The sequence below is a fragment of the Sorex araneus genome, chromosome 5 (genome assembly GCF_027595985.1).
Source record: "Sorex araneus isolate mSorAra2 chromosome 5, mSorAra2.pri, whole genome shotgun sequence".
NCBI classification, from domain to species: domain Eukaryota; kingdom Metazoa; phylum Chordata; class Mammalia; order Eulipotyphla; family Soricidae; genus Sorex; species Sorex araneus.
Window position 1 is genome coordinate 94,292,227 of NC_073306.1, and position 14,783 is coordinate 94,307,009.

The 14,783-nt window shown below is 45.3% G+C and overlaps 1 protein-coding gene across 3 annotated transcripts in view; it reads left to right on the forward strand.

Moving 5' to 3' along the window:
* Positions 1-14,783, forward strand: part of DENND2C (DENN domain containing 2C) — a 92,891-nt gene that overhangs the window by 57,788 nt on the left and 20,320 nt on the right. For all 3 annotated transcript variants that reach the window (XM_055140121.1, XM_055140123.1, XM_055140122.1), the window contains 4 exons: positions 2,838-2,882; positions 4,541-4,728; positions 9,114-9,223; positions 12,975-13,044. In XM_055140121.1, the coding sequence (XP_054996096.1) occupies positions 2,838-2,882; positions 4,541-4,728; positions 9,114-9,223; positions 12,975-13,044 (413 nt within the window). The remainder of the gene's footprint in view (positions 1-2,837; positions 2,883-4,540; positions 4,729-9,113; positions 9,224-12,974; positions 13,045-14,783) is intronic.

Consider the following 14,783-nt stretch of genomic DNA (forward strand, 5'->3'; position numbering starts at 1 on the left):
TGGTCACATTTAGTTTTGTTTTGGCATTGCTCAGGGCTTACTCCTGACTCCATACTCAGAAGTCACTCCTGGTGGGCTCAGGTGACTGACTGTATGGGATGCTGGGGGTCAGATCTGGGTGGGCCACATATGAGGCAGGCTCTTATCTGCTGCACTTCCTCCTCAGCCCCCAGCTGATTGTCATTTTAGGGTTTTTCATTTTTCTAAAGCAGTTACTAAAACATGTCACAATCTTCTGCAAAATACTTGTGCTTATTGTTATTATAATAGGTACCATTTATTGAATATAGTTATAGTATCTTCACATACTTTTTCTCGTGTTTAATGTATGCCATTTGGGATTTCACTGAAATTTCATGAAGGAAAAAGATGTAGATTTGAATCAGAACATAGTGTCATAGTCCTTCTCTTTTCTCTTGCCAGCATTTACTCTGTCTCATTTTTATGTCCCTTTGGCTTTTTAATTATTCTCTTATTTCTCTTTTTTTGGGGGGCAGTTGGGGGTGGTGGGGGGTATACCTGGCAATGCTCAGGAGATATTCCTGGCTTTGCACTCAGAAATTACTAACAGAAGTGCTCAGGAGACCATGTGGGATGCCAAGGATTGAACCTGGGTCTGCCACATGCAAGGCAAGTGCCCTACCTGCTGTCCTATCTCTGCAGCTCCAGTATTCTCTTGTCTTACTATAAAATTAAATTGAGCACAGAAAGAAGTTACAATATAGGGGCTGGAGCGATAGCACAGCGGGTAGGGCGTTTGCCTTGCACGCGGCCGACCCGGGTTCGAATCCCAGCATCCCATATGGTCCCCTGAGCACCACCAGGAGTAATTCCTGAGTGTAGAACCAGGAGTAACCCCTGTGCATCGCCGGGTGTGACCCAAAAAGCAAAAAAAAAAAAAAAAAAAAGAAGAAGAAGAAGAAGTTACAATATAGATTAAGATAAAATGAGAAGTGAAAAGTCAAAGTTTCTGAAATTTTCTCTTATTATCTGAAAATTTCATGCATGTGTAATTCTTTTTTGTACTGAAATATTCTTATCAAGCATCTAAGTGGTTTGTGTGTTTTAGGGGTGAGGTGTTTGTTTGCTTTTTTTTGGTTTGGGGCCACACCCAGCACTGCTCAGTGGTTGCTCCAGGCAGTGCACAGGCTCCAGGTGGTGACTGAGATTGAACCTGGCCTCATGCATTCCTCCTACCCTCTATATACTTCAACTGTGGGGGAACTTGGCAGTTCAAAGCAGTTGTAAAGTTGTAAGATTTCACAGGAAAGGAACGTCCCTTGGCCTAGAGGATGCTTAGTGTTCCACGGCAGCAGCCAAATGCTACTTCATGTACCCCCTTGGTAATCTCTCCTCACCTCTGATTTTCCTATTGTCTTCAATTCAGAGTTTCTTCTGTGCTGAGGTGGTTCTTTTTTTTTCTTTGTTGGGTCACACTCAGCGAAGCTCAGAGGTTACTCCTGGCTCTGCTCTCAGGAATTATTCCTGGTGGTGCTTGGGGAACCATATAGGATGCCAGGGATTGAAACTGGGTCAGCCTCATGCAAGGAAAATGCCCTACCCACTATACTATTGCTCCGGCTTCTGTGCTGAGGTTTTTGTTTAGCCACACTGGTGTTCTGTCATTTATATTTCCTCTGGGAATGTAAAGACAAGCATATGGAAGTAGAAATAGTAACCACTCAGAAGTAAATTTTTAAAAACAAGTCTGAGGGGCCAGAGATACAGAGTACAGCAGGTAGGGTATTTGTAATATATATTAAAATTAATTTGTAATATATCATGAAGCTGAAAATCTTAGTGCTTTAATTTTTTGTTTGTTTGTTTGGGGCCAGAGAGATGGTAGTACAGGGCTTTTGTCTTGCATGCCACCAACTTGGTCTCAGTCCCTGGCATTCCACATGGTCCTCCAAGTCTGCCAGGAATGATTCCTGAGTGCAGAGCCAGGAGTAGCCTCTGAACACTGCCAGATGTGGCCCCAACCAAAAATAACACAGAAAAACTCGAGTCTGAGCTGACTCCAGGGCCAGGGAGATGGGCATATACCTAGCAGATGTGAGGTCCTGAGTTTGGTCGCCCGCACTGCGTGTCTACCCCAGTGGCCCCACCACATTGCGGTGACCAGAGTATAGCTGGGAATAGACCCTGATCTTCCTTCTTCCTCAGCACCATTGGACGTGGCCCATCTTTAAGGGAAAAAAACAAAACACTGTTGGAACAGAGTGATAGTAGGACTCTTGCCTTACACACAGCTGACCCGGGTTCGATTCCTGGCACCCCATCTTATTCCCCAAACCTACCAGCAGTGATCTCTGATCCTGTAGCGTAGAGCCAGGAGTAAGCCTTAAGCACAGGCAACTGAGGCCTATAACCAAAACAAAACAAAACAAAAACCAGTGTTGGGGCTGGAGTGATAGTATAGCAGGTAAGATGCTTGCCTTGTGTGTGGCTGACCCAAGCTTGACCTCCAGGACCTCATATGGTTTCCCAAGCTTGCCACGCATGATCCTTGAACAGAGAGCCAGGAACCCTAAGCACAGCCAGGTGTAGACCCAAAACAAAAACAAACCCAAACCCCCATCACTTTTAATTACTACAATTGGGGATCAAAGGGGGAGTTGAGGGACACAGAGCTTGGGAAGGGGATGCAATAGTTAAGTCTCCTCTTTTGTTGCGTTTGAACTTGGTGTAAGCTGAGTAGCTGGGAAGAAGACTCAGCATCCTGTCCTGCTGCACTGCACGACCCCCCACGCGCCAGAAGTGTCACATCATTGCTCTTACCCTCCAGACTTCCTCCGGCTGAACAATACAAATGGAAACTCATTCTTTGCTTTCAGGTGAAACCAGTGGGAACGAAAGTGATGCTGAGTATCTGCCAAAGAGTGAGTGAGTCAGTGGGGTGCTCCTGGCGGGGTGTTATGGGATAATGGGGCGGCACCCACCTTTGGCTTTAAGCTTTTTTTTTTCTCTTCGTGAAGTTTCATTTTGTTGGTGATTATAAGAACCTGTTGAGATCTGAGAAACTAAATAGAACACTGTCAAATGTTTGACAGCATTAAAAATCTCTGGTGGCAGAGCGAGGCAAACCAGTCTTGCTCTTAAAATGCAAGGTTCCAAAGGGAGTGGCAGAGCTGCAAGTTCAAACATATGTGCACTAGTTTCCCAGCAGCCAAAAAGTGTATGAATCATCCTCGGAGACAAATACTAAATTTTTAACATCTTATTTCTCATAGTCATTTAATTGTATTATTTCATTTTGAGAGCTCTTAACATTGGACTGGAAACATTTACCTGTTTCTTATAAGCATTTATATTTGAAATCATTGTGTCATTTCCTTTAGTTTAGAGCACAGTAACTGGAGGGGCCAGAGAGCTAATACAGTGGGTAGGGTGTTTGCCTTGCACAAGACCAACCAGGTCAGTCCCCGGCATCCCATATGGTCCTGTGAGCACCGCCAGGAGTGATCCTGAGTGCAGAGTCAGGAGAAACCCCTAAGCATCACCGGGTGTGACCTCCACACACAACAACCAAAAAATTATAGACAGATAGGACAGGAGTTAAGGTACTTGCCTTGAATACAGCTGACCTTGGTTCAACTCTGGCATTGCACATGGTCCCCTAAGCATTTCCTGGAGTGATCCTTGAGCACAGGTAGGTGTGACTCCTCCCCCACCCCCCCAAAATAGAGAGGGGGTTCCAGAGAGACAGTCTAGCATGAAGGGTGTTTGTCTTACTTATGGCTGACATGAGTTCCATCCCTGGCATCCCGTGTGATCCCTTAAGCCCCTCCTAGAGTAACCCCTGAGTGTAGAGCCAGGGCTCAACCTGAGAACCACCACACCTTAATCTGATGAATTTCCAGAAAAAATTAATTAGTTCCTGTTTGACTGACAGTGAAACATGGAAAATGCAGGAAATTTGAATTATTAAAGCTGTATGCAGAGCACTTCCAAAGGAGACACTCCGCTCTTATGATTATTAGTCATGTGCTTCCTCCACCAGGTCGAACTGCTTCAGATCTCTGGTTTTGTGAAACTTTGATCAACGCCAGTTTCAACCTGGATGTGTGGATGACTCATGCACTGCTGATGCCCGAAGGATTAGGACCAAACTTCTTTTGACTTTAAGCTCTTATGTAAAAGTAAAACTTTGCTAGAGCAGCAAATGTAGTAGATAATTCAAAAGAACAACTCCTAGATGTATTTTTTTTAATGTTAATATTCCTATCCACAGTATCAGGGTTTTTTTAAATCTTTTTGGGCCACACCTGACGATGCATTCAGGAATTACTCCTGATGGTGCTCAGGACGGGATGCCAGCGATCAAAACTGGGCAGACTGCATGCAAGGCAAGCGCCAGGGGGAACCTGATCTCAGGGTGCTGGTGGAGGTGCAAGAAAGTGACCTTGAGGTAATGGCAGGACCCTGCAACTCTGGTATAGAATCACCACAAGCATAAATCAATAATATTACTTTGTTATAAAATATATCTGTAGATATGAATACCTATAAACTGCAGTAACGTTTGACGTTCTTACAGATCGCCACAAGCGCTTGGCACAGCTGCAGCAGCCTTCCAAGAGGAACCCTCACTATCAGACCCTAGAGCGGGACCTTATTGAGTTGCAGGAGCAACAACTGTTTGAGCTGTTTGTGGTGGTGTCTCTGCAGAAGAAGCCACCAGACACCAGCTACAACCCCCAGGTCATACAGCAGTTCCCAAGCAAGGTAGGTGCAGGGAAAAAATGTGCAGGATGGCCAGGGGCACTCAGGACTATTCCTGTGTCTCTGTGCATTTGTGTATTGGCTCACAGTCGGCTTTGACCAGTGTGTCTCTGCCCTTCTTGTTTGTTGCACCACAGGCAACTTCGACTGTGCTTCTTGTAGGATCGAAGTGACTCTGACGATACCTTATGTCAGGTGTACACTGCAGCTGAGGGAAAGGAAAGCATTTTTATCCAAACTGGGATTCTTTTTGTATTCCCATTTACAAGAGACCCTTAACAATTTACAGATTCTTCATTTTCACATCCCTAATGAGGGAAGTAATAGAGCCACTTTAGAGCAAAGACTTCACCAGCTCTCTACATGTGCCTTTTGCTCTGTGGCTTTGACACTTGACTTAACCACTTTGTTGTGTGTGTGTGTGTGTGTGTGTGTGTGTGTGCTTTTTGGGTCACACCCGGTGATGCTCAGGGGTTACTCCTAGGTCTGCACTCAGGAATCACTCCTAGTGGTGCTCAGGGGACCATATGGGATGCTGGGAATCAAACCCGGGTCGGCCTCGTGCAAGGCCAGCGCCATACCTGCTGTGCTATCACTCCAGCTCCTAACCACTCTGTGTCTTGGTATTGTCATATGTAAAATAGATATGATCATAATTATTGTCTTTCATTGTGCTGTAATGAGAATTATGTGAGCTCATTTGCACAAGGTACTTAGAACAGTTTCTGGCATATATAGTAAGTACTATATCATGTCAACGTATCTAGTGAGAACTTGAGATAGTATATATTAAATGAGTAATGCAGTTCCCATTTTTATCTTATGTTAACATATATATACATATATATTTTTTAGGGTTTGGGTTTTTTTTTTAAGGTCACATCCAGTGCCGCTCACGCCAGGCACATGTGGCGCCTGGGCACATGTGTCGCATCTCCCCTCTTGAGATGTGTATTCCTATCTAATGCTGGGGGTGGGGGAGCTCTCCACCCTTAGAGAAGCCTGGGTTCTCTCTTGAATGCTTTACTCTCTCTCACTTTATCTCCCTCCTTCCCCTTCAAAAACCTCCAAATAGGTGCTGGAACGGTAGTTCAGTGGGGAAAGTGTTTGCCTTGCATGCGGCTGACCCAGGTTCAATCCCCAGCATCCCATATGGTCCCCCAAGCACTGCCAGGAGTGATTCCTGAGTGCAGAGCCAGGAGTAACCCCTGAACATTGCTGCGTGTGACCCAAAAAGCAAAATAAAATAAAAAATTTTAAAACCTTCAAATAAAATCTGTTTTACTTCAAATAAATAAATAAGGGATATTCACTTTCCACCTTTCTGTTTAGATCACTTCTCTTCTGTATTGCTTCTGCCACATAAGAACTTTGAGGTTATCGTCCTGAGTTCTGTGTTTCATTGAAAAACCAGTGTGACACTTCAACTCTGGAGACATTTCTGGGATGGGTTCATATATTTAAGAAAATCCTCACATCCCTACATCATAAGTACATCAACAAGTACACAAAATTGCTTTCTCTTTCTTTTTTAAAGACTACACCCAGCTGTGCCCAGGGCTTCTGCCTTTGTGCTCAGGGATCATCACGGGCAGGGCTTGGAGAACTACGTGGGGTGCTGGGGTTTGAACTAGGATCAGCCACATCCTGGCCCTGTCCGCTGTACTGTCTCTCCACCAAGATAACTATTTTAACAAAATTCCTCAATGTAACCTGAGAACAGAGTCAGACCACTGTTTCATAATACATTACCATAGAATTATTGCAGCCCCACCCTGAATGGCTCAGTGTGGAGCCATTCTCTGCCTGAGGAGTGTGAAGGCTCCAGTCGGCCCCAGCACCATACCACATGCACCAAGTGTGTCCCCAGAGCACCACAATCATGTGTGTGCGTGTGACTCCCCACTCATTGCAACAAAGAAGAGAAGGGATTTAAAAATATTATTTTAATTGAATCACCAAGAGATACCCAGTTACAAAGTTGTTCATGACCAGGTTTCAATCATACAATGTTCCACACCTGTTCCTTCCCCAGTGTACATTTCCCACCACCAATGTCCCCAGTTTCCCTCCAGCACCCCCATGGCTTGCCTCTATGGTAGAGACTTCTCTCTTCCCCTCCCTTTCTCTCCCTTTCTCTCCCTATCTCTCTCTCTCTCTCTCTCTCTCTCTCTCTCTCTCTCTCTCCCTCCCTCCCTCCCTCCTTTTAGGCACTGGTTTGCAATACAGGTGCTGAAACGTTATTATGTATATCCCTTTACCTCCTTTTTGCACTCAGTTCTTGTCTAGTGATTGTTTCGAACTGTCATTGTCACAGTCATCTCTTCTCTATCCTAACTGCCCTCTCCCTCTCCCCACTTGTGGCAAACTTCCATTCATCATTCATGGACCAGTCCTCCATATACCATATGGAGGTATATGGTATACCTTCATATATATATATATAATATCTCCTGCAGGGGATTTGAACATTTAATTGACTTTTGGGGCCTGAGCAGTAGTACAGCGGGTGGGGCACCAGCTTGCACAAGGCTCACCCAAGTTTGATCCCCGAATCCCATATGGTCCCCTGAGTTCACCAGGAGGGATTCCTGAGTACAGGGCCAGGAGCAATGTTGGGTGCTACCAAAACAGAACAAAACAAACTGAAAAAGAAACTGCATCTTTGTGTGGTAGGCACACACATTAATGAAGGGAATCTCTGACCAAGATCTTCTTGACTGTTGTGGAAGATTGTGAGTGAATATAATAGAATGTCATACAAATGAAATTGTTACAATGCTTTCCCATATTTTAAGAAATTAATGAGGCAGCCCAGAATGACTGATTTGTTTTAGATTATATTTCTTTTTGTTTGGTTTTTTTTTTTTTGGTGAAGCAAGAAAGTTTTTATTGGAGCTGGAGTGATAGCACAGTGGGTAGGGCGTTTGCCTTGCACACAGCCGACCCAGGTTCGATTCCCAGCATCCCATATGGTCCCCCAAGCATGCCAGGAGTAATTCCTGAGTGCAGAGCCAGGAGTAACCCCTTTGCATTGCTGGGTGTGACTCAAAATGCAAAAAAAAAAAATTAAAAAAGATTTTATTGAATAGAAAGATGTGAGGAGTTAAAGAGGGAGAAGTACATGGTCGAGAGAGAACAAGCAAAGAAACAGATGAGCAAGCAAGACATGTGTTCAAGGGAGAACATGGACTCGAAGAGCAAGCCTGATTCTCTTTTTGTTGCGTGTTGCTGTTGTTGTTTTGGGGTCACACCCAGTGATAATTAAAGGTTATTCCTGGTCTGCACTCAGGAATTTCTCCAAGTGGTGCTCAGGGACTGAACCCGGGTCGGCTGCACGCAAGGCCCTACCCTCTGTGCGATCCTTCCAGCCCCACCAGATTCTCTTTTAAAGTACAATATCACACTCACACTAAAGGGTTTTCCATGATAAAATTTTATAGGAAGTTGTAGTAGTTAGGGAGCTAAGATTATATGGGAAGAAAATGATAATATAGAGTGGGCTCTAAAATTATAAATTTTCTAAGTAACATTCAAGTATTTTTTAATCCTAAAAAGACTTTGATTATTGATCAGAGGATGTCTCAAACTGATCAGCTTTCTGCTGTTTAGTACATTATAAAAGTTTTTTATGATTCATAAAAATAATCTTGAATTAAATTTGTGTCTCTCCTGGGGTTAAAGTGATAGTAGGGCACTTGCCTTGGACATAAATGACCCAGGTTCAATCCCTTGTACCACATATGGTCCCCTGAGCACTGCCATAAGTGATCCCTGAGCACCATGGAGTATGGCCCCCACAAATAAATAAATAAATTTCTAACTAGTAATAACTATTAATAAGAAACTTTTCAGGGGGTGGAACTATATTGTATAAGGGTTAAGGGACTTGCCTCGCATGCAGCTGACTCCAGTTTGATCTGTGGCACCACAGTCCCCAGAGCATCTCCAGGAGTGGCCAGGGGTGGCCCTGGAGAGCCCTTAGCACCTTCAGAGGGGTCCAGGTTCTGGAGCTGGGCCTAAGCAGCACTACCCCATATGCCTTTGCCTGGGTTTGCCAGCCTGTTTGACCGGGGCTCACAAGGAGTACCCTGGGCCTCCTAAGCACCAGTTGGGCGGCCCTTGCCCCCAAGAAGGTTTTCCGTTATCTCTCGCACTCGATTATGGGATCACCACAAGGGCCTTCTTAGGTGACAGTAGGCGTCTCTGCTCTTTGTAACTCCGTACTTAGGTGTGATCACTAGTCCTGACTTTCCTGTTCCATTGGACAGTTTGGCATCAGGCTGAGACTGATCAGGGAACCTTTTCCTGGTACCATGCTGAGTTTTCAGTTGCTATTTTTTAATTACATAGAGTCTGACTAATCACTGACATTGTTCTCTCTTCAGGGAGATCATGGCTTTAAGCAATCCAAAGACACTGAAGAGAGACTCAAGGTTATTCCCAAGTTTTGTTTTCCTGATTCAAATGACTGGGTGCCAACTTCAGAACTCAAGAGGTAAGTGGTTGGGGGGTGAAGAGATAGTACAGTGCTTAGGGCACTTGCCTTTCATTCGGCCAATCCAGGGTCTATCTCCAGTATTCATATGGTTCCCCTAAGCTTCCAGGAGTGATCCCTGAGCACAGCTGGGTGGGGTCCCAAAACAAAACAAAGGAAAAAAGAGGCAAGAGACTATTTTGCCCAATTTCTATTCGATGGAACTACACAACTAGAATCATAGTGTTTGAGGAAGGGGCAGAGCCAGCAGTGAGGCTCTATGGATGCTGTGGAAGGTCACAGATGCATTGTCAGGAAAGGAAGAAACATTAGAATGCTTCCTTCATGGGGCTCAAGAAAGAGAAAGAGAGGGATCAGGAAGATGTCTCAAGGGGGCTGGGGGGACCGGAGCAATAGTATAGCAGGTTTGTCTTGCCTGCAGCCAACCTGGATTCGATCCCCAGCATCCCATGTGTTCCCCAAGCTTGCACGGAGTCATTCCTCCCCTGGGCAATGCTGGGTGTGCTCCAAAAAAAAAAAAGTCTCAACGGGCTGGAGTGCGTGCCTTGCATGCAAAGGCACTAGATGGTTGCCCAGGCTCCACTGGATATGATACTGGTGCCCCTCAGGACCACCAAGCTCAGGCAACACCCATGGCTGGGTTGTCGCTAGAGTGGCCCCCCAGCTCCTTGAGCATGGCAACCTGTGGAGAGACAGGGAAAAAAGACTTGAATTCAGGATGCCACTTAAGAGCAGAGATGAGACAGAGCAGTGTTTGACTCCTGTTGTCCTCAGTGTACTGAAAGCACCGCCTTGATGCCTCTTCCCGGAGCATGCATACAGAGCGACTCCGTTCTGGGGTTTGTGGGAAAACTGGCAAGGGACGTGAAAAGCAGCCTCTAGAGCCAGAGGGACCGTGCCCTCAATAAGGCATGTGGTCTCGGAATCCTGTTTGTAAATAGATTTTGTTCAAATTATAATTATTGGGACTGGAGTGATAGCACAACAGGTAGGGCATTTGCCCTACATGCAGCAGACCCGGGTTCGATTCCTCCGTCCCTCTCGGAGAGCCCGGCAAGTTACTGAGAGTATCCCGGCCGCTATGGAAGAGCCTGGCAAGCTACCGTGGCATATTCGATATGACAAAAACAGTAACAACAAGTCTCACAATGGAGACGTTACTGGTGCCCACTTGAGCAAATTGATGAGCAACGGGATGACAGTGCTACAGTGACAGTGCTATAATTATCGAAGATGCTGTTTGGCATGAAAAAGTCAATTCTGCCAGCCATGTCACATGCCGATTGCAGGGAGACAACGCAGCTGTTGCCCAAGTCACTGTGTTTGCCCTCCTCAAGTGCCACTGAGCTGCTGTCTCCTGACCGGTGGGGCCTGTCACTTCCCGCATCCCAGCACCAAGCCCAGTGCTTTATTCTTGCCAGTTTATCAGTTCCACACGAAGTTTCTTTCCCATTGGCCTGGCAGCTGTTCTGTGGTTGTTTACTTGCTCCCTGCACCCCTTCCTTGCTTACAAATATATATGGTTAAAATATATATACACCAAAAAAAAAAAAAAAGCCAAGGGGCTGGAGTGATAGCATAGTGGGTAGGGCATTTGCCTTACACGCTGCCGACCCGGGTTCGAATCTCAGCATCCCATATGGTCCCCTGAGCACTGCCAGGAGTAATTCCTGAGTGCAGAGCCAGGAGTAACCCCTGTGCATCACTGGGTGTGACCCGAAAAGCAATAAATAAATAAATAAATAAATAAATAAAGCTCTATTTGGAAGCAATTCTAAATTTAGAGAAATATTCCAAAAATAAAAATGGTGGGGCTGCAGAGATAATACAGTGGAGAGGGCGCTTTCCTTGCACGCAGCCGACCTGAGTTCTATGCCTGGAATCCCGTAAGGTCCTCTAAGAACCAACAGGGTGATTCTTGAGTGCAGGGCTCTGAGCATTGCTGGGAGTGACCCAAAAACAAAAACAAAAGAATAAATATGGTGGCAGCTTCACCAATATATATCCCTGACCCAGATGTGCTTACTGGTGTCTTTGGTCCCTTTGTACCTCCACATGCACTTTCCATACATGATCTTCACACACACACTCCTCCCGCCCCAGAGAATTTCTTCTTTTGTCTTGAGGACTTCTTTTTGTAAACTACATGTATATATTTTTGCCTCTATGCCTTGCACGCGGCTGACCCGGATTCGATTCCTCCACCCCTTTCAGAGAACCCAGCAAGCTGCTGAGAATATCTCGCCCGCATGGCAGTGCCTGGCAAGCTACCTGTGGAGTATTCGATATGCCAAAAACAGTAACAACAAGTCTCACAATGGAGATGTTACTGGTACCCACTCTAACAAATCAATAAGCAACAGGATGACAGTGATACAGTGATTTTGCCTATCACTGTTTCCTCTCAGAGCTAATGAAAGAATTTGGGGGCCATAAATATAGTATAGGACATAAAGCATTTGCCTAGCAGGTGGCGGGCCCTGGTCTGATCCCTGGAACCACATATGTTGTCCTGACCTCAGAGCTAGCAATAGACCCCAGCCCTGATTGAATACTACCAGGAGTGGACCAAACACCAAAAACTAGAACCACTTTGTCTTGCACACAGGTGACCTGGTTCAAACCCCAGAGTCCCATGTGGTGTCCCAAGCACCACCAGGAGTAATTTCCGAGGGCAGAGCTAGAAGTAAGCCCTGGGTACATCTCTGGGTGTGACCCAAACACATACATACACCAATATCACTGCAAGGAATGGGGACAATGTCTTCTCAAAATCCTTTATAGCCCACAACTGGAAAGATAGTATAGTGGGTAGGTTGCTTGCCTGGCATATAGCCAAACTGGATTCAATCCCTGGCACCCCATGTGTCCCAAACCTACCAGAAGTGATCCTTGAGCTCTGAGCCAAGAGTAAGCCCTAAGCACTACTGGGTGTGGCAAAAAAAAAAAATCCCTTATGGAATTCCCTGCCATAGTGGCAGGGTGGGGTGGGGGGAAACGGGTCTGGGGAGGGGGGGAGGGATGTTGGGTTTACTGGTGGTGGAGAATGGGCACTGGTGAAGGGATGGGTTATTGAACTTTGTATGGGGGAAGCATGAGCACAAAGATGTATGGATCTGTAACTGTACCCTCACGATGACTCTCTAATTAAAAATAAACTAATAAAAAAAATAAAAAATAAAAAATAAAAAATAAATCCCTTATAGCCTTCCAATAGTTTGGCTAGATTGGAAATTCAACAACAAAAAAAAAAAAGAAAACAAACTTGATTAATAACTTAACGGGGTCAAGGAGATAGAGCTCAAAGACTGGGGTTCTTGCCTTGTATAAACTAGGCTTTGAGGGGGCTGGAGCGATAGCACAGCGGGTAGGGCGTTTGCCTTGCACGCGGCCAACCCGGGTTCGATTCCCAGCATCCCATATGGTCCCCTGAGCACCTGCCAGGCATAATTCCTGAGTGCAGAGCCAGGTGTGACCCAAAAAGCAAAAAAAAAAAAAAAAACTAGGCTTTGAGGTTGATCTCCAGCACCAACATGGCTGGAGAGAGCACCCCTCCCATTAAAAAAAATAGTTCAAAAGTAGGAGGCAGTATAGATTAGGAAGCAATCCAGCCTCTAATTGTTCTGTCTAAGAAAGAATGTGACTTGCAGGAAATGAAATGTTAAAATCTTCTGTCAATTCGTAAAGTAATTATTGATTGCTAATTTTCAAGGCAGTTGTTTGGATCTCAAATTACTGATTACCTTTTCAGTGAAACGTTCTCCTTTGTTTTAACTGGTGAAGACGGAAGCCGGTGGTTTGGTTACTGTAAGAAGCTCTTGGTAAGTATCAGACTCAGTACAGGCAGAGTTGGTCAAGGCATCAGAGTACAGCAGTGTTGGTCAAGGCACAATAGACCAGGGGGTTCAGAAACATCGTCTGGAAATGAGTTTGAGGGCTTTAAAGTTATCTATGCCCTAAAGAAGATATTTTATTTGAACATAGTGTTTGAGCTATAATATAGAACCTGAACAATAAACAGTTTTTGTAAAAGCAGTGGGATACTTGAATAACAAGATGGAGGTTGGCCATAAAGTGTTCAAGAATAGAAAGTGTGGCCCAAAATCCAAAAAAGCACTGTAGCACTGTCATCCCGTTGTTCATCGATTTGCTCAAGTGGGCACCAGTAACATTTACATTGTGAGACTTGTTACTGTTTTTGGCATATCGAATACGCCACAGGTAGCTTACCAGGCTCTGCTGTGCAGGCGGGATACTCTCAGTAGCTTGCCAGGCTCTCCGTGAGGGATGGAGGAATTGAACCGGGTCAGCTATGTGCAAGGCAAATGCCCTAGCCGCTGTGCTATTGCTCCAGTCCAAACAAAAAAAGAATAAAGAGTCTGGAAAGAAGCCAGCCCCTGAAACAGTGGTTAAATATGAGTCTGAAAGGACCTTAGTATAGTTTGTAGGGTGCTTGCTTTGTCTGCGACCAACCCAGGCAAGCAACCCATATGGTTGGTCCACTGTAAAAAAATCACAAAGGCGGCGCATGCGCGGGAGGGTGAGACGCAATGGTGTGTTGTTGTTTTATTATGTTGCCCGAGGGCACTTGGGCAGCTCTCTCTCGCACGCGCTGCTCGAGTTCGGTGCTCTTGAGCCACTGTGTAAGGACTGGATAGGGACAGCTCCTCCTTGTGCTCTGCTTCTGTGTGTGCTGGTGTGCTCTCTTCTGTCTGTCTGTCTCTGTCTCTGCCTCTGTAGTCTCTTCTGGTCTCTTCCGACCTCTCTTTGTCTTTGCTTCTGTGTCTTCCCGTGTGTCTTCTGTGTCTTCTCTTGTGTCATCTTCTTCTGTCTCCGTCAGTGCCCCCCAGTCTTAGTTTATATAGCAAATTACATAGGGTGGTGACACAAAGGTGGGTTTAACATTAACAAATCAACAAAGAAGGGTAAGACCATTTCTCGAGGAGAGTAACAAAATCTCATCTAAGGATTTTGATGAGATTACTAGGAGATTCACTCAAGGGTGGGGTCCAAACAAGGATGTGTCAGGGTGTGAGCTAGTAATCTGCTTAAATAGTTATAGTAAATTTACTTATAATATTTCTAGCAATGTCATTCTGTATGAGCACAGTAAGAGATATAAACTTAAGTTAAAGTTTGGTTCTTTCTGAGGACATTCACTATATATTCCAGACCACAGTCCTCAGGCCAGGTTAGTCTTCCTAACCCCAGCAGGCTCCTAGTCTCGTCAGTCGTTACTTTTGGATCATGACAGCATTTGTCTATGACCATGCCCTTAATTTATAGTTGAGTATTGTGGCACTTTGGCCTGGCCCATTTCGATGCCAGAGTAGCTCACAGCTTGCCCTGGGTCCATTCCGTCCCTCGTCGGGACCCTGCTTTTGGGGTGTTAGGAACTAAGGGCAACTGAGTTGAGAAAGTAGATGCCCGGGAGTAAATATTATTGGAGTCAATCAGCTCCCAAGTTACAAAGCATATCATTAACTGTCTTCCTGTGTCCATACAGAAAGGACATTGCTTTAAGGTAAACTAAGTTCCCTGCAGCAAGGCTAAAAGGACA